This window comes from Phyllostomus discolor, chromosome 4, assembly GCF_004126475.2.
Source record: "Phyllostomus discolor isolate MPI-MPIP mPhyDis1 chromosome 4, mPhyDis1.pri.v3, whole genome shotgun sequence".
Classification (NCBI taxonomy): Eukaryota; Metazoa; Chordata; class Mammalia; order Chiroptera; family Phyllostomidae; genus Phyllostomus; species Phyllostomus discolor.
Window position 1 is genome coordinate 139,991,831 of NC_040906.2, and position 23,944 is coordinate 140,015,774.

General features: G+C 37.2%; 1 protein-coding gene, 1 long non-coding RNA gene and 1 other non-coding gene across 3 annotated transcripts; 1 reads left to right on the top strand and 2 right to left on the bottom strand.

The window, feature by feature from the left end:
* Positions 1-1,964: 1,964 nt before the first annotated feature.
* Positions 1,965-2,094, bottom strand: LOC114495868. The gene has a single exon (XR_003684531.1). It is a non-coding gene; the product is annotated as a small nucleolar RNA SNORA33 (small nucleolar RNA).
* Positions 2,095-17,288: 15,194 nt separating this feature from the next.
* On the bottom strand, positions 17,289-23,727 carry LOC114493900 (cytochrome c oxidase subunit 7A2, mitochondrial). Its single transcript, XM_028508667.2, has 4 exons — positions 23,575-23,727; positions 22,260-22,349; positions 19,322-19,406; positions 17,289-17,494 (listed from the first exon to the last, which is right to left on the bottom strand). Exons 1-4 carry the CDS (start codon positions 23,590-23,592, stop codon positions 17,436-17,438), a joined length of 252 nt encoding a protein of 83 aa, XP_028364468.1. The 5' UTR covers positions 23,593-23,727; the 3' UTR covers positions 17,289-17,435.
* LOC118500247 lies at positions 19,437-20,318 on the top strand. The gene is made up of 2 exons (XR_004902802.1): positions 19,437-19,532; positions 20,043-20,318. It is a non-coding gene; the product is annotated as an uncharacterized LOC118500247 (long non-coding RNA).
* Positions 23,728-23,944: the final 217 nt, after the last annotated feature.

Below are 23,944 nucleotides of genomic sequence, written 5' to 3' on the forward strand. Positions count from 1 at the left end.
GTAAGTGCTAGATAAATATTGGCTGCTAAGATCATGGTTTCTTTGTCATGAAGCCATGAAACCTTGTAGCTGCAAAAGAGATAATTTAGTCTAATCTTTGCCCCGACCCAAACCCCTCAAGCAGATGTGTAAGCTAGTTAAAAATAAGAAAGTGAATTTGGTAGAATAGTGCTATACAAAAGCAACTAGCATTTAATAATATATTTGTAAAATGGGAAAAAAAGTCTTTTGTAGAGTTGTGTTTTCTTTTTAAAATATTTTTATTTCTTTAAATTCCATCTCTTAGGCCTTTCTTAAAGCTTCTATGGCAGGTTGCCTGTGAAATATGCTCCTTCAGTTCTGCCTCTATTCACTGAAGCTTTTTGTGTGAATTCCTTCCCCATTTGCAAAGGTTAAAATCTGTATTCCTGTTTGTGACAGTGCCAAAACTTTCCAAATAAAAAGTTCTATTTGTATGTTTATTTTCCAATTGTTGATCATTAGTTTATTATAATCAGGCACTTTTTAAACAAATTGGCTGCATTCTTGGTAAGGAAACAAAATTAGTTGCCTTTCTAGTTTTTATCCAGTAGCCTTTCCCAAATTTGCATAACAATATGTCAAAGAGAATTGGCTTTCTTTTATAAATTCAGGCTTTTATATCCAATAATGTCACTGAAAAGTAGGTGAGAAAATACTTTTAAATTACAGCTCTCTGTGTATGTTTTGCTGTGAAGGACCGTTCAAGAATTGCCGTTTTGTTGTACATATAGTGTTCTATTTTGGTAGATATTTCCTGATAGTTAACTTTGCAAGACAGACCTGAGAAAACCTAGATAAAATTGTTGATCTATTATTTTATTTTATTAGAAAACATCCTGGATAATTTCCATAGCATCAAAATGACCTGGGGGGAAAGAGGAATAACTACATATTTCCATTACTTACACTGTAATAACAAATAAATACTAGGGAGGACATTTCCATTAGTTTTAGTTTTTTTAGAAAATTAAATAGAAAACAGCATTGCAATTTTTAAGGGACAAACTATTCTGAGAACTGAATTTATAAGTAGGCCAAAAAATGATCGCCTGAATTATTATACAAAGGAAAAACATTTGTCTCCAAACAACCTTAAAAAGGAGTCAATCCAATAGACGTTGGATCATGTTCTTTAGGAAACTAATTTGTCTTTTGAGCACTCTCAGTGAAAATAAAATCTTTCAAGTGTTTCCTTATCCACTAATAACTATAAAGTGTTAGCAATGTTTCTGACATCTTTGTCTCACAGCTAAGCACAGTCTAAAATCAATAACTCAAAGTATAATCTTTTTTCCCTCCAAAGACCTCATTATCGCAAGAGTGGCTCCAAGGCCTCCTTCTCTGAATAATCCTTCACTTGCCACAATCCCCTTCTTTTCCAAGTTCCTTATTTTTTCCAAGGTTAGATTGAGACCGGTGGGCAAATTGGAAGCCCAATAATTTAATGCCACCTTCAAACCATAATTTGTAAACATCTATTCAACATAAAGTGCCAGGGGGATGAAGCTGATTACCTATGAATGAAAAAATGTATGCCCTTCAAAAGAAGTAAAGATAACCTGGTACTTTAACTGATTTGGAAATATCTCTTGAGTTGCAATTTTTTCATCCCTTCATTTATTAGTGATGAGACAAAGGGATGAAAAAACTGTAACCTACACCCCCAAGTAGTCAAATGTCCCATATCTGTTATAGTTTGTTAGGGCTTCCATAACAAAATACTGCAGACTGGATGACTTAAGTAACAGAAATTTATTTTCTCACAGTTCTAATGGCTAGAAGCCCAAGATACAAGTGTTGACAGGTTCGGCTTCTCCTGAGGCCTCTCTCCTCGGCTTGCAGACAGCTGCCTTCTCACCGTGTTCACGTGGTCGTCTCCGTGTGCGTGCACCTGTGTGGTGTCTCCCTCCACATCCCAATCTCCTTTTCTCTTTCCCTCCTTTTCTTATAGCCATTTTCAGGGACCTTAATGAGTTCAATGTCTTTAAGGCTAGTAACAACGCTTTACTATCACCAGCTTTGTCTAAATTTCTGCTGAAACACATTCAGGTAAGCAGATTCATTGGCTAGCTTCCAATCTCCTTTATTTATTAAGGACACTAAGCATATTGGACTAGGGCCAACCTTAACAACCCCAGTTTATCTTAATTACTTCTTTAAAGCCCTATTTCCAAAACTCAGTCAAATCCTGAGGTACTAGGTGGTAGCACTTCAACATATGAATTTGGGGGAGACATAATTCAGCCCATAACTACTCCACCCTGGAATGTTCAGATCAGACAGGGAAGGACTTTATTTCTACACCTGGCAACTTTTGATTACCAAATTCTAAAAGTAGCTATCTGACAGGATTTAATACTTCACTTTTGGATTCCAAATCATTTTCTACACAAGAAAATTTGCAGAAACAGAAGGAACAAAAGATGGATTCATGAATCTACTTCTACTTGCTAAAGCCATGTCCTGAGAAGGAAGAAAAGCAAAATAGTCCCTGCTTTTATTAAGTGCTCATTCTCTTTTTAGCTTCCCTTTGTAACTTTTGGAAGCAGGTAACCTCTTGAGAGATACTCTAAAGGATTTTTTTACATTTTCTAATCACTCATTCCTTGGAAACAACATTATCTCAAGTGCATCAGTTGTGTTTTTGGCTCTAAATAATAGAAAATTTCACTAAGAGGAATTTAAACATTAAGGACATTTATTATCTAGCATGAAGCCCAGTGGCCGGCAGTTCCAAAACAGTGAATTCAGCAGCAAAATGAAGACGGAACTGGTGGTCTGCAATCTCTCCCCTCTGCCAACTCAGGAGTTGGTTTCTGTCATCTCGTAGATGCCAGGCATCAGCTGCTCATGCAACTGCACCTACAGACTACAGGGGAAGCCTTTCTGCTCCTGAATCTCTTTTCACCAAGGAGGAAAGCTTTGCCAGAGGACTGCCCCTTGTATCTTATGGTCCTCAAGGGTAGCAGAATACGAGTATGTCATCCTAAAACACGACTGTGGATTTCAAGACAAACCACCCCAAAATATGCTGCTTTGGTTTCAATAATTTTGAACTGCAGGCACTTGAGAAACAGCAAGAGCAGGGAGAAGTTTTCTCTAAATCCACCTTTTCTGCCTAAAAACAGATCCTCCAAAAGGAACTCAATTGTCAGAAACCCCCTGTCTGGGAGTTTCGTCACCAGGGAAGATTGGCTTTATCACAGGAGAAAGGAATGTAAGTTGATACCACACACAGACAAATCCTATCACTAACTATCATACTTCCCATCTATTCTTCTTAGGGCCCATTTATCTTTCCTAAAAATTATTTACACTCCCCTAAGTGGCCTAAATCTCCCCTTCCCTTTCACTATTAAGATATGAAGATGGTATTCATTTAAGCCTTAGCCACCACAGGGAGCTAATCATTTTTTTATTATTATTGATTTGATAGAGAGAGAGAAACAAACATCAATTTTCTTCACACACCCATTGGTTGACTCCTCCACATGCCCTGACCAGGCACAGAAACGCAGCAGTGGTGCATGGGGATGATCCTCCGACCAGCTGAGCTGCCCGGCCAGGATGGGAGCTAATCATTTCCCCTGGGTATCTCCCATGTATACATGGAGTAAACATGTTAATAAACTTTTTTTTCTGTTAATATGTCTTTTAATACAGGAATCTCAGACAAGAACTCAGAAAGGTGGAAGGAACATTATCTTTTCTTCCCCTATAGTCCCAACTTCCCCATAAAGGGAAATGGAATTTATTCTATTGCTTTTCACACAAACACACAGAAGAAATAAACACATGCTAGAGAGAAGTGCTTTTTAACTAATTGCCTCACAAGGGCACCAGCCACTTCAGCAGGAATGGAATTAATTTGCAATTCCCCAGAACTTTAAAGAGAGGACTTGAGTTTATCAGCATCATTTTTGCAATATATTCTGTAATGTTTTAGTGTGTTGTTCTAATTATCTATTGTTACATTAAAACAAACAAACAAACAACAAACAACATGGCTTAAAATAATAATATTTCTTTTGCTCACTGATCTTGGGCTGCATTGACTTAACTAAGCAGTTTTCACTCAGAGTCTGGGCAGTAGCCATCAGGAAGTGACTGGTGCTAGAGTCATCCTGAAAGCTCCTTCACTCAGACTGGCACCTGGGCTGGAAGCACTCGCACATCTGCAGGCTGCAACAGCTGGGGTTCCTTGGACATTTCTCTCTCTCTCTCTTTCTCTCTCTCTCTTTCGGAGGTCTCTCCACTTGGTGGCCTAAGGTGGACTTCTTACATGGCAGTTGAAGCTTCATTAGTGAGTGTCACACAAGAAACTGTCAGAAGCTACATGACTTGGAAGTCACACAGCATCACTTGAGCTACATTGGTTCATCAAGGCAGCCATAAGACCTTGAACCACAAGGTTCAAAGAGAGGGAATATAGACTCCACCTCCTAATAGGAGGAATGTCAATGAATTGGTGGACAAATTTTTAAAGACCACCATGTACCCCTTGAATGTTGCCCTCCCTGCCATTTGGACCACCTTTAATTTACCTCTAAGTCCACAGAACTTGCTTTTCATGGTTAGTTGAACCCACAGTCTCACATCTCCCATCATTCTCCCTGCAGTTAATTCCCACTCTCACTTCACATACTTTCTTTCTCAGGATCAACTGTTTAGAGGGAGAGGTCACGGTCTTTGTGAAAAGGTACCGGGACTTTTGGTGAACCCCTAATTATTTTGATAAAAACAAAATCAATGCAGCTAAGATACACATTCTCATAATGTTTCAAACAAGTAAACATATAGACATTACTTTCTCGAACAATTTTTGGTCTTGTACAAAGAAGGAAAATGCAAATATACAACTAGCAATGGGGAAGGTTGTCCAACACCAATTTGGCCTAAGGTCACCTGGCTATTAGCTATGTCCAATGGACAAGAGCAGAGAAACAAAAAGTAGGCAGGCCAGTATGGAAGGAATGCCTCTCTTACTGGCCATTCTGAGTCTGCCTGTTCTCCTGTTCCTCTGAAAGCAGAGGGTTGTTTTTGTATTGTTTTGTCCACCTAGAGAAAAAGAATGAGCATCTGGAATCTTATGTCTCTCCTCAGTGCCTCTCCACACGGCATCAGTCAAGCTGACCAAACTGTCCTTGGACAAAAGATTTAAATAAGAGCCTGGAGTAATGAGTATTCCTCAAAACAAATTTATACACACAAAAATAAAATTTCCAGTAACAGCTTAATTATTTAGGAAGAAAGAGAGCCTTGTATACTTTATACCTATTGGTAGGGGAAAAGGAATTCAATGATGCCAAATTTGGGCCACAGAGACCACTGTGTAGAAATAAATTATTCAAGCTCCAAATACCTTTGATTCAGTCTTAATTTATATTAAAGTTATTTTGTGCTCATTTGTTTTTGTTTTAAGCAGGGAACGTTGAGGGAAATTTTAAGAAACTATCTTTATAGGTACATTTGAGAATAAATACACAAAATTTACAACTAGCTTTGTACAAAATGGAATCAAGCATATATATATTTATATATCAGTTACTGTAAAGTCTGTACTTATTCTGTGTTTTTCGTCATCACAAAATTCAGTTTCTGTCTAACTCTGTAACTAAGATAGGAAAGAGTTTTCCTGTAATCATCAAAAATTTGCCTTCCTAGTTTTTAGGACTTCTACTTGTAACCTTGATGCTATAAGTATGTATTTTTGGAAACTGCACTTGTTAAGGTATTGTAGGAAACTGTACATGGAGAGTTGTAAACTCTGCTTTGCAAGGATGGTTGATTTTATCCACCCACCTTGGACAACTGGTCCACTGACTTCTGACTTTGCCAAGCTAGTTAACCAATGACAAACACAAAAACACTATGGTATAGTTTCTTAAAATTAGGAACATTGCTAAAAACATTCTTACTTATCAACACTGTATTCTACAAAATAATATTAACAGACCAACTTTAAAACACAGTATAGAACCTTGATTTGCCTTAACCATGATCTGGACCACTTGATCAGGTGAGCCCTGGTGGAATTCCCTGTCTTTTTGATTTTCTAACATTCTACCTGATAAATGTTAAAATGAATAAGACGTACACATAGAAGATGGGGGTAGAGGCCATTGTTCCTCTTCTGAGCCCTCCTCTGACAGAGCCACAGAACTGACAGGCAGGTGCCATATCTGAGGCTCCATCAACCTGGTTCACAACATGGTTCATACTGTTTGCTCTCCCCTGTTGATTCCCTGAGGCTCTGCCCCACCCAACTTACTAGGGACCCAAGCTGTTAACAGTGGCTTTTCCATATGAATGGCTTCACATCTTCCTAAATTCATTTGAACAAGCAACAGCAGGCTTCAGCCCTTGTACCTCCTGGTAAGTAGCCCCAGGCTCTGCACTAGCAGCAGCCAGCCTTGGTTCACAGCTTGGCTTCACCTAGGAACCTCCAAGCCCAGCACAAGGAGTAGTCATCTGCAGATTGCTTTGTAGCTCATGCTGGGTGGCCCCAGAGAGAACATAGGTGGTGGCTGACCTTGGCCTGCACCACCTGGGAAACCGCAGAACTTGCACACCCAGTGAACAGCTACAGACCATGTCTGAGCACCACCACCCTGCCCCTGCACAGTTGATCTTCTTTGAAGGGTGGAGGTTGATGGTCAGTGGTCATAGACAGTCCTTGCAGCTGACTGACCTGAGTAAATCCCTCCCATTAACCTACCAACAGCAAAAAAGACTCAACTACAAGAGGAGGGTGCACTCAACCCACACAGAGGGTACTCTTCAAGTACTCAGCTTGGGTGATGGAGGAGGCTGCCACTAGACCCTAAAGGACACCTACTACATTATACCATGCTACCAAGACAGAGAGTTAGAGCAGCTCTACCTAATACATAGAAACAAACACAGGGAGGCTGCCAATATGAGGAGACAAAGAAACGTGGCCCAAATGAAAGAACAGAATAAAACTCCAGAAAAAGAACTAAACAAAATGGAGATAAGCAATCTTTCAGATGCAGAGTTCAAAACACTGGTTATAAGGACACTCAACAAACTTAGTGAGGACTTTAATAGCATAAAAAAAGGCCCAGTTAGAAATGAAGGATACACTGAATGAAACAGAAAAACAATTTACAAGGAATTGACAGTAGAGTGGGTGAAGCTGAGAATCAAGTGAATGCTTTGGAACATAAGGAAACAAAAAACAACCAATCAGAACAAGAAGAAAAAAGAATCCAAAAAAATGAGAATAGTGGAAGCAGCTTCTGGGACAACTTCAAGTGTTCTAAAATTTGTGTCAAAGGGGTGCCAGAAGGAAAAGAGAAAGAGCAAGAAGGTGGAAATGTTTTTTGAAAAAATAATGAAAGAAAACTTCCCTAATTTGGTGAAGGAAATAGACATACAAGTCCAGGAAGCACAGAGAATTCCAAACAAGATGAAACCAAAAAGGTCCACATGAAGACACTTCATAATCAAAATGCTAAAGATTAATGATAGAGAGAGAATCTTAAAAGCAGTGAGAGAAAAGCAGTTAATTACCTACAGGGTAGTTCCCATAACACTGTCAGCTGATTTCTCAAAAGTAACTTTGCAGGCTAGAAGCAATTGGCAAGAAATATTCAAAGTCATGAAAAGTGGGGACCTATAGCCAAGACTACTCTATCCAGCAAAGCTATCACTTAGAATCAAAGGGCAGATAAACAACTTCCCAAACAAGAAAAAAACTAACGGAGTTCATCATCACCAAACCAGTATTATATGAAATGTTAAAGGAACTTATTTAAGAAAAAGATTATAATTACAAACAGTAAATTGACAATAAATACATATCCATCAACGATTAAATCTAAAAAACAAACTAAGCAAACAAGAGGAACAGAGACAGAATCACAGGTATGGAGAACATTTCAATAATTGCCAGATGGGAGGGGGTGTGGGAGAATGGGTGAAGAGGCGAGGGGATTAAGAAGTACAAAAAGTAGTTACAGAATACCTGTGAGGATGTACAGTACAATATAGGAAATGGAGTATCCAAAGAACTTTTACATATGACCCATGAACAACAGTGTAGGGATTGCCTGAAGGAACAGTGGGGTACTGGGTGGAGTGGGTAAAGGGGGAAAAATTTGGACAACTGTAATAGCATAATCAATAAAACATAATTTTAAAAAAAGATGGTTGGAGGATCAAGTTCAAAAGAAAAAAGTTTGTGAAAATCATAGGAACATGATAGAAAATGAAGAAAGATAATATAGGGAATTGTGAAATATATCACAATCCTATTTTGTGACAATGTAAAATTTATATTGACATTAAAACTGAAAACAAAGGAAATCCATAAGTATCTCATGAAGATTCCCAACACCAATCTGTAAGAGGGTGCTCCTCGTTTTCAACATTAAGCATTGCAGTTACCATGAAGTCAAGTACACAGGTGTTAGGGTCATGCTACAAGACAACCAACCTAGTCTCTTCCCAAATTGACAAAAGAAAAAGGGACAAAGAACACTGTTTCAGGTTATAAAGCCTTGGACATAACAAAGAGATCTAGTACATGGTCTTTGGTAAGAGCCTGACTTGGAGGGGAAAAAAATCAGATATAAAAGACATTTGGAGAGTTAGTTGAGGTAATTGAATATATGGCTAGTATATTAGGAAATAATGTCATAATGCTATGTCATATAGGATAATGTGCTGAGGTATTTTGGTGTGAAATTTTATATAGCCTACAATTCAAAATGGTTTAATGGAGACACACAAAGTATGTGTAGCAAGATTATAACAATCTTCTGATATACATGGTGTGTATACAACTGTTAATTATACTTTTTTCCTAATTTTCCCTGTCTGAAAATCTCCAAAATGAAAGTTTTTAAAAAATATTATCCCTATCCCCAAATTTTAATTATTCTTGAAATGAGAAGAAAGGCATGTTAAAATTAGCTTAAGAAGGTGGGTCCTGTTACTTTACAAAAAGAGTTAGCAAGTATGGCAAAGTGCTTTTCTTCAGATGTTGAGACCCTCATCATTAAAACAAAACTAGGAATTCTGGGTCACCCTCAGATTTCTGTGCTGGACAGTGCTATGCCAACAGTGCCTTCCTTGTGTACGTCAGGCTGAAAGGCCAAGGTGTAGTTACCCTGGAAACCAACCAAGCCCACCAAAGATAAAAAGTATTGGACTCTTTCCTGGTTTCAGTGTTTTAGAATCCCAAACTAAATCAAACAAGTATCCAGAATAAGCCTCTGCTATAATGAGTAACATTGTCAGTAGTAATAATGCTGCCTAACATTTATCAAGCACTCAATGAGAAACAATAATAAATTGGAAGGAAATTAAAGATGATGCTTCAATAGTAATGACAGATAAGGCATATTGCACATACTGAGCTATGTGGTCATTATGAATAGTCTTTCCCTCCTCAGTCAGGTATTATTACCTGTACATGTGAGCAGCGTTCTAGGAATTCAGAGACAATAATTCCTGACTGTCAACAAACCAATATTTTAAATTTAGGTTTACTGAAATATTATCTAATTTCATGGGAATAGACGGATGTGAAGTTTTCTTTTTCTTCCTATCCAATACTGCCCCCTAGTGGTGCCATGACCCGTTTACAGCACCTCTCAAATTCTCAAGAGGGCACAGAAAAAGAAATGGAAACCCTCCTAATCTGATTTGTGAACATTCATTTCAAGTTGAGCTATTATAAGTGAAGCATTTATTTCCCTTGTTTTTCCCTTCCATGACAATGCCCTACCACAAAAGTCCTGTGGGTCATAAATAGACATACATAGATACATGTATGTGTATGTATTTATTTTTAATCCTCATCAGAGGATACGTTTATTGATTTTAGAGAGGGAAGAGAGAAAAAAACATCCATCAGTTACCTCCTGTGCTCACCCCCACTGGGGATCAAACCCAAAACCTTTTGGTGGACAGGACGTTCCAACCAACCAAACCATCAGGCCAGGGCCTTTTATACCAAGATGTGCTGTGAAAAGGCAATGACCTCTGAAAATGCTATAAAAGGAAAAAGTAGACCTTCTACTGGCTTAAGGAAGGGCCAATTCCTGGCTGCTATTGAGAGCAGCTTCCTTATAGAGATGGAAAGGGAAGACACACAATTCCATAAATCTGAATCTGACTCATAAGAACTTTGAAATCTTGATGCAGGTATCAAGTGCCAAAAATCCTTGTCACGTCAGAAGTGGAGCTGTTTTCTGTTTTTAAGAGATGACTACTTAGGTATTCCTTGTGGGACAAGCTCTCATTTTGTTCTGGGAAGATCCTCACAATAGGCCAAATGACTATTCAAAGCCAAAGCTGAGGCTCTAATCACGTGAAAGGTTGGCAGTGCAGCAGGCAGAGTAAAAACTTTAATTTCTGTGCCATCATCAAAACAAAAATGTTGATTGTTTTCTAAGTATAGGTTGGGACATTGTATGCCTAAAAATGGTGGGTTTGTTTGTTTGTACATGAAGGTCTTATTGGAGAGTGCTAAAGAAGCCCAACACTGAAACAGCCATCTCCACCAAAAACTTAGCAAGACTCTGATCTCCAAATATGCTGTCTCAAGGCCTTGCTGAGGGAACATAGCTCAGGATATAACTCACTGAGAGCAAGGATTTTGTCTGTCTTTTTAATGACATACAGTACACCTCAGGACTTAGAACCTTGCTAGATTCATAGTAAGCCTTTCAATATTTGTTGAATACACGAGGGAAAAGTACTCTCCTTTCCCTCACACAAACCAGTTTGGCCCTGGAACACAGGGAAAGGTAGGTTTTGGAGCACGCAAAGGTACACTCTTTGGCAAACCAGTGCCTGGAGAGTTTTCTCTTAGTGCTGGTGAAGTACTTTGATAAGATGGGAAGAGAGGAATATGGAAAGTCATGTTCCTGGGCATTAGGACAACAAGAAAGATAGCAGTGTTGTTGTGCAGGCAGATGGGAACTCAGAATCATGGCTATTTGGACACTAATGTAAATGTGACCTTGACTGGCTCCCAATTGGTGTGATTTCAACATAACTAGCACAACACGGCATTAACCACTTCATGTATCCTGAGCAGCTCTTCTTTGTTCTACCATCCTCATATTCTTTTAAGGAGGTTGAATTCACTTCTTGAAGAAAAATGCTGCAACTGTAAGTCATAATTTCTAATTCTATAACATCTCCATTGTCAATTTTTTTCCTATTATTGAAAGTAGAAATCTACAACTAATGCATCTGATCCTGTTTTTAAAAATTTACACATTTTTTCCTAATTCTGCTTCCTTCGTGGCAATTTTTCCATTTCTTACACAAAACATAACTTGTAAGACATGAGGTTATTAATACATCCTTATTAGTACCTCCCACCACCCTTATTACCCTTCAAAAGGACAATTCACTTCCTTCGATGTTTTAAAATCTTGCTTAGTCTATTATATCTTCCTCTTAAGCCATTTTATCTCCACTCTGGTTCATCTTAAATGAACCTGCCTGAATCTTCTGAATTTCTCCAATTGTACCTCCTCCTGCAATCAGTAGCATCCCATCACAAGAATCAAATGCTGGAATGGATCTCCCAATGTCCAAACATACATTTCAGATCCCTTACATTTCAGAATTTCTATTCTCCTGCCACTAAAACCTTATGCAGAATATCCTGCAACTAACTTGCTTTTCTCATCTATCACGATATTTTCTACGTGTTATTCTTGGGGGAAAAAAAAAGAACTATATTCTTTATGTATATTTAACACATGCTCACCCTTGATTGAACATATCCAGTACATACACTATTAAAAGTCTACAGAGGTATAATACTGTTTATACTACTATATATTTAACATGTGAGGAACTTTTCAAAGCATTGGCTCCTAAATAAAAACTGTATGTTGGCAAGCAATAAGCTCTGAAACAAATTGGGCCAATAACGGTAGATTTTATTTAATGGGTCCTAGGCCAAAGCCCTTTATTGAAACTTTTAAACATGGGTCCAGAAAGAACTTTCATTTTCTTTCAGGTCTGTTCCCTTCCAATTCCAAGGTTGAAGCCCTAACCCTCAATGTGACTATATTTGGAGATAAGAGTTCTGATGGAGGCAATTATGGTTAAATGAAGTCGTAAGAGTTGAGCCTCAATCCAGGAAGATGTGCGTCCTTGTCAGGGAAGGAGACACCAGAGTACTCTCTCTCTCTGGTGTCACAGGAGAAAGGCTAGGGTAGAATGCACCAAGTAAGCAAACATCTGGAAGTCAGGAAGAGTGCTTCACCAGGAACTGAATTGGTTGGCATCTTGATCTGAGATTCTTAGCCTCCAGAACTGCTGTTTAAGGCACCCAGTCTGCAGTATTTTGTTACAGCAGCCTGAGCTAACTAATATAGGTGGGGAAGCTGGGAAGTATGCATTTCAAAAAGACACATTTCTATCATGCTGAAGAAAGGATTCTGAAAGGATGAGGTAAGTAGCGAGAGTCCTAAAAACACCCATGCTTCAGCTATTCATACATAGAACAAAAATTAGAATGCTGTAAGAAGCATTCTTCTTTATTCAGCTTCATACTGTGCATGAATTAGTATTATACTAAGAAAATGTTTCTGAATAACTACAGTGCATATAGCGTATTACTAAGTGTCCTATACTCATTTTTCCTTCTCAGCATGTTTAATAATCACCTATAATAAACACCTATTTCTACCAGTTAAAAAGCCTAATTTGGAAACCAATTATCACAAATTTATTATTGAAGCTGGGCTGCTGCTGGTTTTGGAAATGAGAACAAAGTTTCTTGAAAAATAAACTGATATTCAAAATTGCTTCTTGAGAAATGTATCTTTTTGTTTGCTTTTATATCTTTCAATCCTGTGAAGTGGTTCTGTTAACAGAGGTAAAACAAAAAAGACTCTTAACTCCTCACCCATGCCAGGACATTCTGGTCTATTTCTTCTTACTCTGTTTCAACTAAATTGCACAGAATTCTTTTAAAAACAAACAAACAAAATAAACCATTTTGTGATAAATGGTTTATCACATTTATTGATAAAATAAACCACTGTGATAACATCAGGATAGAATCAACGTGGAAAAATGACCAACTTGGAAAGATGTGTTTTTCACAGAAACAGAAAAAATGGTTAATCACATACTCATTTCCCAAAGTAGATACTGTTTTAAGAAAAAGCACTATGGGTAAAGCATCCAGTATTAATGCCCATAAATGTTTTAGCTAAGTGCACTCACTGAGGTAAATGCCCTGGAAAGAGATATAATAAGTCAAACAAAGACATCAGCCTTTAATCATCAGAATAATACTGAGAGCTTTTTTTTTTTTTTTAGCAACTCCCCAGAGGGAAAATGATGGCCTCCTACAAGAGGTCAAAAAAGGTGGTCACATAATCTCTGAATTCAAGGAGACAGTGTACACAAGATGTTGCTCTCCACGTGAATGCACACCAAGACAGAGGAAGAGGGAGTCTGAAGCTAGATACCTGTGAAATTGCCAGCTTTGGAGAACTTGTACATAACTCCATCAAACAGGCCAGTTCTGCAAACCTGAAGCACACTAGCTGCAGCTGCAGCATAATTCTTTTCATCATTCCTGTATTCTCTGTGTCTATTTGCATTTGTGTTCTCCAAGTACATCTTTTTTAAACATTCCTGCTATAAGAAACCAGTAATAGCTTCCCTTTTTTAAAGTACCTAACTTTGTTTAGGGTAAATGATAGGGTTGTGGTTTCCTTATATGGTTAAGTGGAAAACTCAAGAAATCCTGCTTTGGTTGGTTCCTGGCTGAGACATCTACCTGAAATTAACTTAAACAAGAGAAGATTATTAGCCACTGGAAGGCAACCAAGTCTAAGAACAGGTATGGATGTGGGCATCAGAAACTAGAACTAGGAACTGAAATGATTCTAGGTCCTCTGTCCTCAGTGTTTACTTCATTTTTTTTAATTCTTATTTATTGGTTTTAGAGAGGAAGGGGGAGAAAGATTAATTTGTTGTCCCATTCATTTATGTATTCACTGGTTGATTTTTGTATGTGCCCCGACCAGGGATCAAATCTGCAACCTTTGCATATCCGGATGATGTTCTAACAAACTTAGCTGCCCAACCCAAGTGACTTCATTGTTTTAAAAAACAAACTGGGATAAGGACTGTTAGTTGCCAACTAAATATCCAATCTCAGCCCTAGCCTGGTAGCTCAGTTGGTTAGAACATCCTTCTGATACATCAAGGTTGCAGCTTCAGTCCCTAGTCAGGGCACATAGAACAATCAATTAACAAATGTATAAATAAGTGGAAAAACGAATCAATGTTTCTCTCCCTTCTCCTCTCCCTAATATCAATAGGAAAATAAATAAATAGGTACCCAATCTCCCCTTCTCATTAAATAGAACTCCAATTTTGTTTGGTAATATGTCCAGCTAAAACATTTCTTGGCCTCCCTGAATCCAGGCATGATCATGTGACAAAGGTTTGGCCAAAGAGATAAGCTGAAGTCTTTGTGTGGGGCTTCTAAAGCTCCTTAAAGAGCTCACTTAAGTCAGCATGTGCTCTATCACTGATCCTTCTTCCTGCGGAAAAACAAACAAAACAGTTGGAGCTGCAGCAGCCATCTTACAATAATGAAAGCCATACACTAGGGATAACAGGGCCAAAAGACGGAAGTCACCTAGGACATGAATGAAATTGTGAGCCTGTCCTATCAGCCCTGATCAGCTCAAAATCCCTGCTCTGTGCCAAGTGCACAGAGTTGAGTTGAAAAACATAGTTCCTTTCTCAGAGCTAACAATAGACATACCCCAAATTTATTGCACACTGGGTATGTGTCAGAAACCATCCTTTGTGCTTTCCACGCATTAACATTAATTGTGTGCTCTAGATAGCATTCATTTATAGAGATGAGGATACAGGCTTGGCAAGGTTAGCTACCCATGGTAATCCAAGGCTGGAAGCTGGGTCTTCTGATTCCATCATATGTGTGATTAACTACAATGCTATACTGGTTCTCAGCCTTATCAAAAATTCAAATTGGAATTCCAATTCAAAGGAATGAAACTCCCGATGAACATAAGTACACGAAACATTGGGAGCAAAAAGGAGAATGTCAAAGTTTCCAGCAGATTCCAAGGAGCTTTCCCGGGGTGTTGAGTGTGCATGCACCATGCAGCAGCAGAGTTATATGGTCAGTGAAAATAGAGTTTGGATCTCAACCATAACGTGGAAGAGACAAACGTTAAATAGGTAGATTACAAATTATGTAAAAAGAACAATATAAAACTGAATATGGAACTGGAGACTGTACTGACCCCTCTTTTAAGCTTCACTACAGGGGATACAAGTCTATAAGGTAGTCACATATGCATACATTGCTATTAACAGTATATTGAAGCTATGCCAGTAAATATTTAACTAAATACCTGGTAAGACAAAATATACTAGAAAGACCATGAACTTTAAAGAATCAGATAAAAGTGGGTCTGAAACCTTATGCTGCCATTTATTTGTAGCTTTGTGTAACCTGTAAGCCCTCTCCAAGTTTTAGTTTTATTTCATCTATACGTATGGTTTAATTTCATTTAGAAGAGCTACAGAATACAAACGTAATTTGTGAATAGTACTAATTTTAACAAATTTCTTTTAAATACACCTCCCTCCCATAATGTTTATATTAATGGGATAATATCATGGAATTTCTTCTATTTAGTAACAGATACTACGGCCAAAAGGAAAATGTGTGGTAAGATAAAAAAAGAGATTAGTAGGATGGTTGTTTTGTTTCCTGACAGCCACACTTTCTATCCAATATTTCCTATGGACTCTGTTCTATGGACTTTCGGTTAGTCTTTGAAATCTATCAATAATAGTAACTCCTAAATGCTAAGTGCAACAGACATTTTCACAGGATGCTCAAACCCTTTCCAGCAATCTTGCCTCTCATCTACTCTCCCATCTCCTCTCCTCCTTACAATGCAAAACTGTAAGGTGAAAGGCAAATAAAACTAAGTATCTTAAGCATTTAACCTACTTTTACTTTATCCAAGCTTGCCATGTCAACGTTGCCCAACCAAAAACATTTTGGCATAAAAAAAAAACTTTTAAAAATTGCCTCACTAGGTTACACCAGAAATAATGCACGTCTCACAATATCAAGACATGAAGGTTGCAGAGATTACCAAGCTGTTTTTCCTTTTACTATACAACAGTATCTCTCACACCATAAAAACATTTCAATCATGTTTATGAAATTCCTTGTAAAATGCCAATAAACACAGCTTGTTTAAAAATATTGTCAGTGATTGCTTTTTAGCTCCAAATCACTGAATTGAACAAGACTCCAGACCATCTTAAAACTTTTTCAGCATTTAGAAGTGTCTAATGATATTTATTCCACTCTTTTCAAAGAGTGTTCTTTGCTGATGTTAAGAGGTGTATCTCATGGATTGAGCGTCGGCCTCCGAACCAAAGGATAGCAGGTTCGATTCCTAGCCAGGGCACATGCCTGGGTTGCCAGCCAGGTCCCCAGAGGGGAGTGTGCAAGAGTCAACCACTCATTAACATTTTTCTCCCTCTATTTCTTCCTTCCCTTTTTTCTAAAAATAAATAAATTTTTAAAAATACACTAACTTTATCAGTTTTATCCAGATATTCGTTTACTATAAAACCCTTACTCATAGGTTTCCCCTAAATCTGATGCACCTAGACTCTATTCTTTATATAGTATTACAAATGTACACCTTGCAAAGATGAAAAAGTCTAACTCTTTTAAGCTCCCTTAGAAGACAATTTTTAAAAATGAACTATTTAAGGAAAGTTACACATTATGATATGCATTAAAGTAACACAATAAAAACCCACTCTGAATGTGAACAAAGGACAAGTACTGAATTATTTTAAAGCTGTACTAAAGCCAAATTCTAAACTAGATTCTATCCAATATTTAAGTATACACTCACATAGCTAAGAAAGAGAAAGAAAAGAAACTTGAACCCCATGAGCCAAAATTAGCCTGCTTCCGCTAACCTCAGGCTTTAGCATATCCCAGGACACAGTATGGTCAGGGATGGGACTTCAAGTGTCAAACTCGACTAAAGCTGAACACCATCCACTGTGTAATTCTGAGCTGCTAAAAATAAAATTTCACTAATATCACAGTCATACTTTATATACCTTAATGACAAAATAATTTTTTGCTCCTTACCTAAAATCTTTAAGACTGACCAAAACCTGAAAATTATTGGTGTATGTATCCTAGAATGTGATAAAATAAGACAAAGCATGGTAAAGACTGCTTTATTGGTGGCAGTTAGTACAAGTCAATAAATATTGATCCCCAAAGAAGAACTCAGTTATTAATCAGCTTACTGGTCGATAGAGAGCTGAATGAAACTGACCCAACTGATTGCTGGGAGGATAAACTAAAATCAATTCTGCTTCTTGGGAAGTGAGGCCATGGCCAGCTGATATATGGCATATGCTGCTCCTGAAAAACAGAAAGAAACAAAAGGAGAATTTAAATAAATTCTAAGATTTAAATGTATAACCCTAACATTTCAGCTAAAAGTTATAAGATAAAGGCAAGGCTGGCAATAAGACTACTCTTATGGAACACAAAAAAAATGTTGATAGATACTAGCAAAATTTTAAAAATGTGTATATATATATTTAATCTAGTTTCAATATTACTTCTATACAAAGTGCTGGATGCAGCTCAATAATGTATTTGTCAACTTAATAACATGTAAAAAATGTTTAAATATGATTTGGAACACATACTTACCTAAAATTGCTTGAGAAATGCTAAGAATGATTTAAAAGTCAAGAAGTCAAAATACACAAGCCTTCCCTAAATTGTATTATTGAGATAAAAAACAAGAAACAGTGATATATAACTTTAAAATTATCAAACTTAATGTAAGAGTGTCTAACTAGAAATTTATTTTTAAAACTAATTACCAGAATATATAAGAAAACAGTTACACTGGACAAAAATAATGTAGGACTTTATCTTAAGAAAGCCCAATATCACTATCTGGTTGTTGCCTTCATCCTTAAACATCCCTTCACTGTATCAACTCATGCCAAAGACGGCACCTTGGCATGAGCAGGGGGACTTTATAATTAGTGCTCAAATCCCAGCTTTTCCACAGAAAAGCAATATTACCTTGAGTAAAAAACATAATTTCTACATCTTTTTTTTAAAGATTTTATTTATTTATTTTTAGAGAGGAGAAGAGAAGGGGAGAGAAAGAGAGAGAATCAATGTGTGGTTGCCTCTCACATGGCCCCCACTGGGGACCTGGCCCACAACCCAGGCATGTGCCCTGACTGGGAATCAAATCTGTGATGCTTTGGTTCACAGCCCGCGCTCCATCCACTGAGCTACGCCAGCCAGGGCAATTTCTTCATCTTAAAATAAGAACATATTATGGACTTAATACAAGGGTTACAGAAATCCATATGTGGCATTCCTATCAATAGATAAGCACACAGTAATCACTCTAAAAGTGTTTTCCTTTCTCCCCCAGAGAGCAATCATTCAAATTCCTAACTCTGCTCCTAGTATACCAATTTGTGTATTCCACTTGCTAATACTGAATAATGGACCTGCACAACTCACAGGAAAAAAGTCAAAGCATTTTGCATATAGTAATCAGTATTTATATGTACAGGTTTTGTCATAAATATGTGTGTACAGAATTTAGATGTGAGATGTTTTTATTATGCATTCCAGTCAAAATGCTTAAAAGCCTGTTAGAGTGGAAGGGGTTGGGTAGAGTGGATGTCTCTCGTTCCTCCAAAGGCCTGCAGGGCCACCAGTGGCACAATGGAAAGCCACATCTATCAAAAGACAATCATCAAACTTTACTGGTACATTTTTGAAGACACCAAAATGCTGTTACGCAATATGTATCCATCATCTTCTTGAATACTTATATGCAACATATAATATTAATAAATGTGCCCTGATTGCTGTAGTTCAGTGGATCGAGTACCAGCTTATGAACCAAAGGGTCACTGTTTCAATTCCCAGTCGAGGCACATGCCTGGCTTGCAGGCCAGATCTCCAGTGGGGGGCATGTGAAAAGCAACCAAACACTGATGTTTCTCTCCCTCTCTTTCTCCCTCCCTTCCCCTCCATTTAAAAATAAATAAATAAATAATAAATAAAATCTTAAAATAAAATTAAAATGTTACCCAATACACAATAAAAATAATATTTTAAAAATACTGGCACAGTAAAAGCAATAAAATTGTTAGCTACCTATACTGTTACTTTTCTATAAACCAAGCATTTCAAATGTCTTACCACCAACTGTAAGAATCATGGTAGCTCTATACAGGAGGGCATCAGCTACCCCACCCTTTAGATGCACTGGAATTCCATTATCCTCCTAGGTGAAAAAAATAATAATAATAAATAATACACATATCATTTGTTTCCAACTAAGTTCAAATGGCTAATCTATTCACTTAATGTTAAGTGGCTCCTTCAATCCTTGGAATTAAAATATTTTACAGTTCAAAAAAAAATTTTTTTAAAGATTTTATTCATCCATTTTTAGGGAGGGAAGGGGGGGAGAGAGAGACAGAGGGAGAGAGAGAGAGAGAGAGAGAAAAACATCAATGTGTGGTTGCTGGGGGTCATGGCCTGCAACCCAGGAATGTACAGTTCAAAATTAAAAAGAACTCCAATTTTCCTGATTCTTTCTCTACTACTATTTTTAAAATGAGAACTTCTAAAGTCAACATTCTTTATTTTAAACTTAATTTCAGATCCAATAAAGATGGTTTTCCCATAAAACATATAAAATGTAAATTTTTTAAATATTTTATTTATATATTTTTTAGAGAGGGGAGGGAGAGAGAGAGAGAGAGAGAGAGAGAGAGAGAGAGAGAAACATTACTGTGCGGTTGCTGGGGGTTATGGCCTGCAACCCAGGAATGTACCCTGGCTGGGAATCGAACCCGGGACACTTTAGTTCCCAGCCCGCGTTCAATCCACTGAGCTACGCCAGCCAGGGCTACAGTTCAAAATTAAAAAGAACTCCAATTTTCCTGATTCTTTCTCTACTACTACTTTTAAAATGAGAACTTCTAAAGTCAACATTCTTTATTTTAAACTTAATTTCAGACCCAATAAAGATGGTTTTCCCATAAAACATAAAATGTAAATGTTAAATGCTATGAAAATATACTCGTTGGATTCATCAACATAACTACTGAAAATATTAGTAACCATCACACTTTAGATTCAGTCACAGAAAAGATTCTTTCTTTCTTTCCAAAAAAGAAAAAAAAAGAAAGAAAGAAAAGAAAGGGAGTTTTGGTTTATAACCCTAAATCATACCCTTAGCCCTTAGTTCAGCACCTGGCATAGAGAGGTGTTTAATATAACCATTTTACTTTTACATAGTATAGATAATCCACCTTTTTAATCATTTAAAATTTATTTGCAAAAAACGAAATATCACAATAAAACAAAAAAAATCACCGACAATCTAACTACTTATAAAGGTAAACTACTCTATCCCACTAAGTCTATCCTCATGAAAAAACCACTATTAACAGCACTGTACATATCCTTAAAGATTTTTTTATGCTTATATTGGCACATCTCCTAATTTATATACATACATGCTTATATACAAAATGAGGTTATGCTATATAATTATCTACCACATATTATTTTTTGTTCAATTCTATCTTGAAAAATATTGTTAGTCAATCCTACCTTGTTCCTTTTAATGGCTACTAGCATTCTACTGTGCAAAAATATAATAATTGAATTAGCTAGTGCTGTATTAATGCATATTTAGGTTATTGGGGTTAGGGGATATCAAAATCCCATAATGATTAACCTTTTTCCTGTTTTTAAATACTTGTGCTACTATTTCTGTAGTAAAGATTCTTAAAAGTGGGAGTCCTAGAGAACAGGATACATTGTGATTTTTTTGTTTGTTTTTATTATATTTTAATCATTGTTCAAATACAGTTTTCTCCTTTTTAATCCCAATCCATTCCCCCCTCCCACCCTCCCCGTGTTTTGTTTTTAATGATACTTTCAAATACTATTTAAAACTTTTGTACCAATTATACTACCGCCTAACATATCAAAGTACTGGGATGCATGTACCTATCTCCCAAGCCTTGCTAACTAACCTATTTTAAATCTTTGTAAAATTTTGACAATTGTAGAAAAAAATTAGTAACCTGTAATTTTAATTTGCATTTCAAATTGATTTGAAATCAATCAAATCAATTTGAAGAAATTGAGAAATTGAAATTTCTTCAAATTTCATCAATTTGAAATTCTTTGTATAAGAATTTCAAAGAAATTCTCTGTATAAATTCTTTGTATACTAAGGACATTAACTTTTGTTATATTTTAAAAATTTGCTCCCAATTTGTCACTTGTCTTTTGTAACCATAAATGAATTTAAAATTTTCATGCCACCAAACTTTGCAAATTTTATCCTTCACAGCTTCCTTAGGAAGTTTTCCCACCCCTACAATTATAGTAGTTAATAACACTGTACTGTAGATAGTAGATCTTAAGTGGTCTTACACATCCACACAAAAAAGTAACTACATGAGGTAACAGATGTGTTAATTAACTCAACTGTGATAATCAGCACAAACACATTAAACATCAGATTGTATACCTTAAAAATCAGGTATAACCTGAATATATACAAATTTTGTCAATCATACCTCAACAAAACTGGAGGAGGGAAATATCTCCTATATTCCCTTCTAATTTTTTTGAGACACATTTATATATCTGCAATTTATATTTTAATATAAAAATAGATCTAATTTTTTCTTTAAAACTGTCAATTTTTCCAATACCAATTAATTGTATCCTTCTCCCACTGATATGGAATAGCACCTTTAACACATATTAAATATATACATATTTTTTGTTTGTTTGTTTCTGGTTCATTCCTGTGTTCTATTTGCCTATTCCTGTGTAACTACCATAAGAGTGCCAACCCAATGTAACTCATCCAAAGACAGTGTCATTGACCTATATATACCCTTTCTCCTCCTTTCCTCTGCTTCCTTAAGGGCCTCCTGGATACAGCAAATGCCCATTTAGCTAGCAACAGACAGTTTCTTATGCAGTTCTTTTGCTAATACAACAGGATCTCTAATAATCAGACATGTCCAGTTTTAATTCATATCTCCACCTTTTGGTAATCATATTATTATAAATAACAATCTCTCATAAAATATTTCAGTACCTGAAATAACTTTTGTTTCTCTGGAACTTTATTTTCAAACTGCCTGCGTGAAGCAGTAGTTATGGTCCTCTGAGCGACCTGGCGAAGGGCCTGCAATGTTAAATACATACATATTAAACAGACTTGGGGCTTACAGAAACCTTCTAAATCAACCATGGTGTAATCTTTTAAATTATAGAAGAGAAAAAGTGAGCGTTAAAACATATTTAGTCACTAACAAAGTTATAAACCAACATCCACGTTTTCCAATTTGTTGTTCATCCTGTTCTTTATATTACATTCTGCAGTGTCCAAACACCACAATCAAGAAGCAATTCATGCTCATTCTGAGCAAGAAAAAAGACAAAAAACCCAAATCCCATGAGCTTTACCTGAATCGACCAAGTATAATATAATCCCTGAAGAAATCACATTGCTATATATTTCAAAAATAAAAAATGGTTACAAAATACACTAAGCTCAAATGTTTTCATTTAATACTCTATCATATTAAAAATCTACTACTTGATATCAAAATAAACTAGCATTAAAAGTGTTCTTCCCATTACATTTTTCCTTTAAAAAATCCTTAAGTCTATAAATTTTTAAAGACTTTCACTACATACCCAGTTGAATCAGTGAAACACACACTTCGCTTTCTAAATATTTCTAATTATTTCTAAATAATTCTTACTGAATTATTACAAAAGTGGTCACTGTTATATTTTCCTTTTCTTTTCGAAATTCTGGGAAAATATTTCACATGCTGAAAGTCGGTGGAGGGGTGAAGGGCACTGCAGAACCGTCTCAAGGGAGCAACGGTACACTTCCGCCATGACTGCTCCCGAGGTCCAATCCGAAATCGAAAGGCTTGCTCTTTAAACTGCCTTTTGTTGACCACAACGCTCAGAAACACTGAAATTTAGGCCCTTGCAATGGCAGAGAAACAGCATTCTGTCTGAGGCTTCCGCGTATCAGCAACTTCCCACCTGGACCTTGGTTTAACTAAAATCAGACCTACTGAACTCATCCATGGCCCTGAGAGTGAGGGGTGGCGACTGAGAAAACCAACGCTGGCTGACCAACAATCCTCTAGTCACCTCTTTAGCCTTTCCACTCCCTACACCTACCAAGCACAGCCTGAAGCGAGGGGACCGGAAGGGAAAGTAACGTCAGGAAAAAAGGACACGGGGCAAGGTGACTTAAGAAGCCGCCTTCTCCCTTCCTCCTCCTGCACTCTCAGAACAGGCTTTCATGTGGGCCGTGACCCCTCAGCCTCCTCTGCCAACCCCACCGTCCCACACTGCGACTGAAAGCCGAGAAACTCCTCACCCACCAGCAGATTCCGCAGCATGTTGGCTCAGTTACTGCCCACCAACCGCGTCAACGAAACACCAGAAACAACTATCGCCACACCGGAACCGGAACTACTTTCTGGTACCGAGTAAACGTCAGGGCTGCAAGTATTTCCGGGAGGAGGAAGCCTGGGTCCCTAACCGTAGAGAGCGAATGAAAAACGAAAGCGGCGAAACACTGCGGTCGCTCTAGCCCTCTGGCCGTTCTGGCTCCTTGTCGTTTCTGACCTGTCGGACGCTAGGTCGCTGCTGGCCCCGGGAGCTAAGGCTTGGGAGAAAGGGATGTGGGGAGTGACGTGTTAAGTACTCTTTTAACTAGCTTAAAATTAACGTAAGACCCCGCTATCCCAG

Excerpts from the sequence above, each read along its gene's own strand:
- LOC114493900 (XM_028508667.2), bottom strand. Across the intron at positions 19,407-22,259 it reads AGAAACAAAAGTTATTTCAG|GAGGATAATGGAATTCCAGT; the intron begins GTACTGAAATAT and ends TTTTTCACCTAG. Across the intron at positions 17,495-19,321 it reads CATGATTCTTACAGTTGGTG|GAGCAGCATATGCCATATAT; the intron begins GTAAGACATTTG and ends TCTGTTTTTCAG.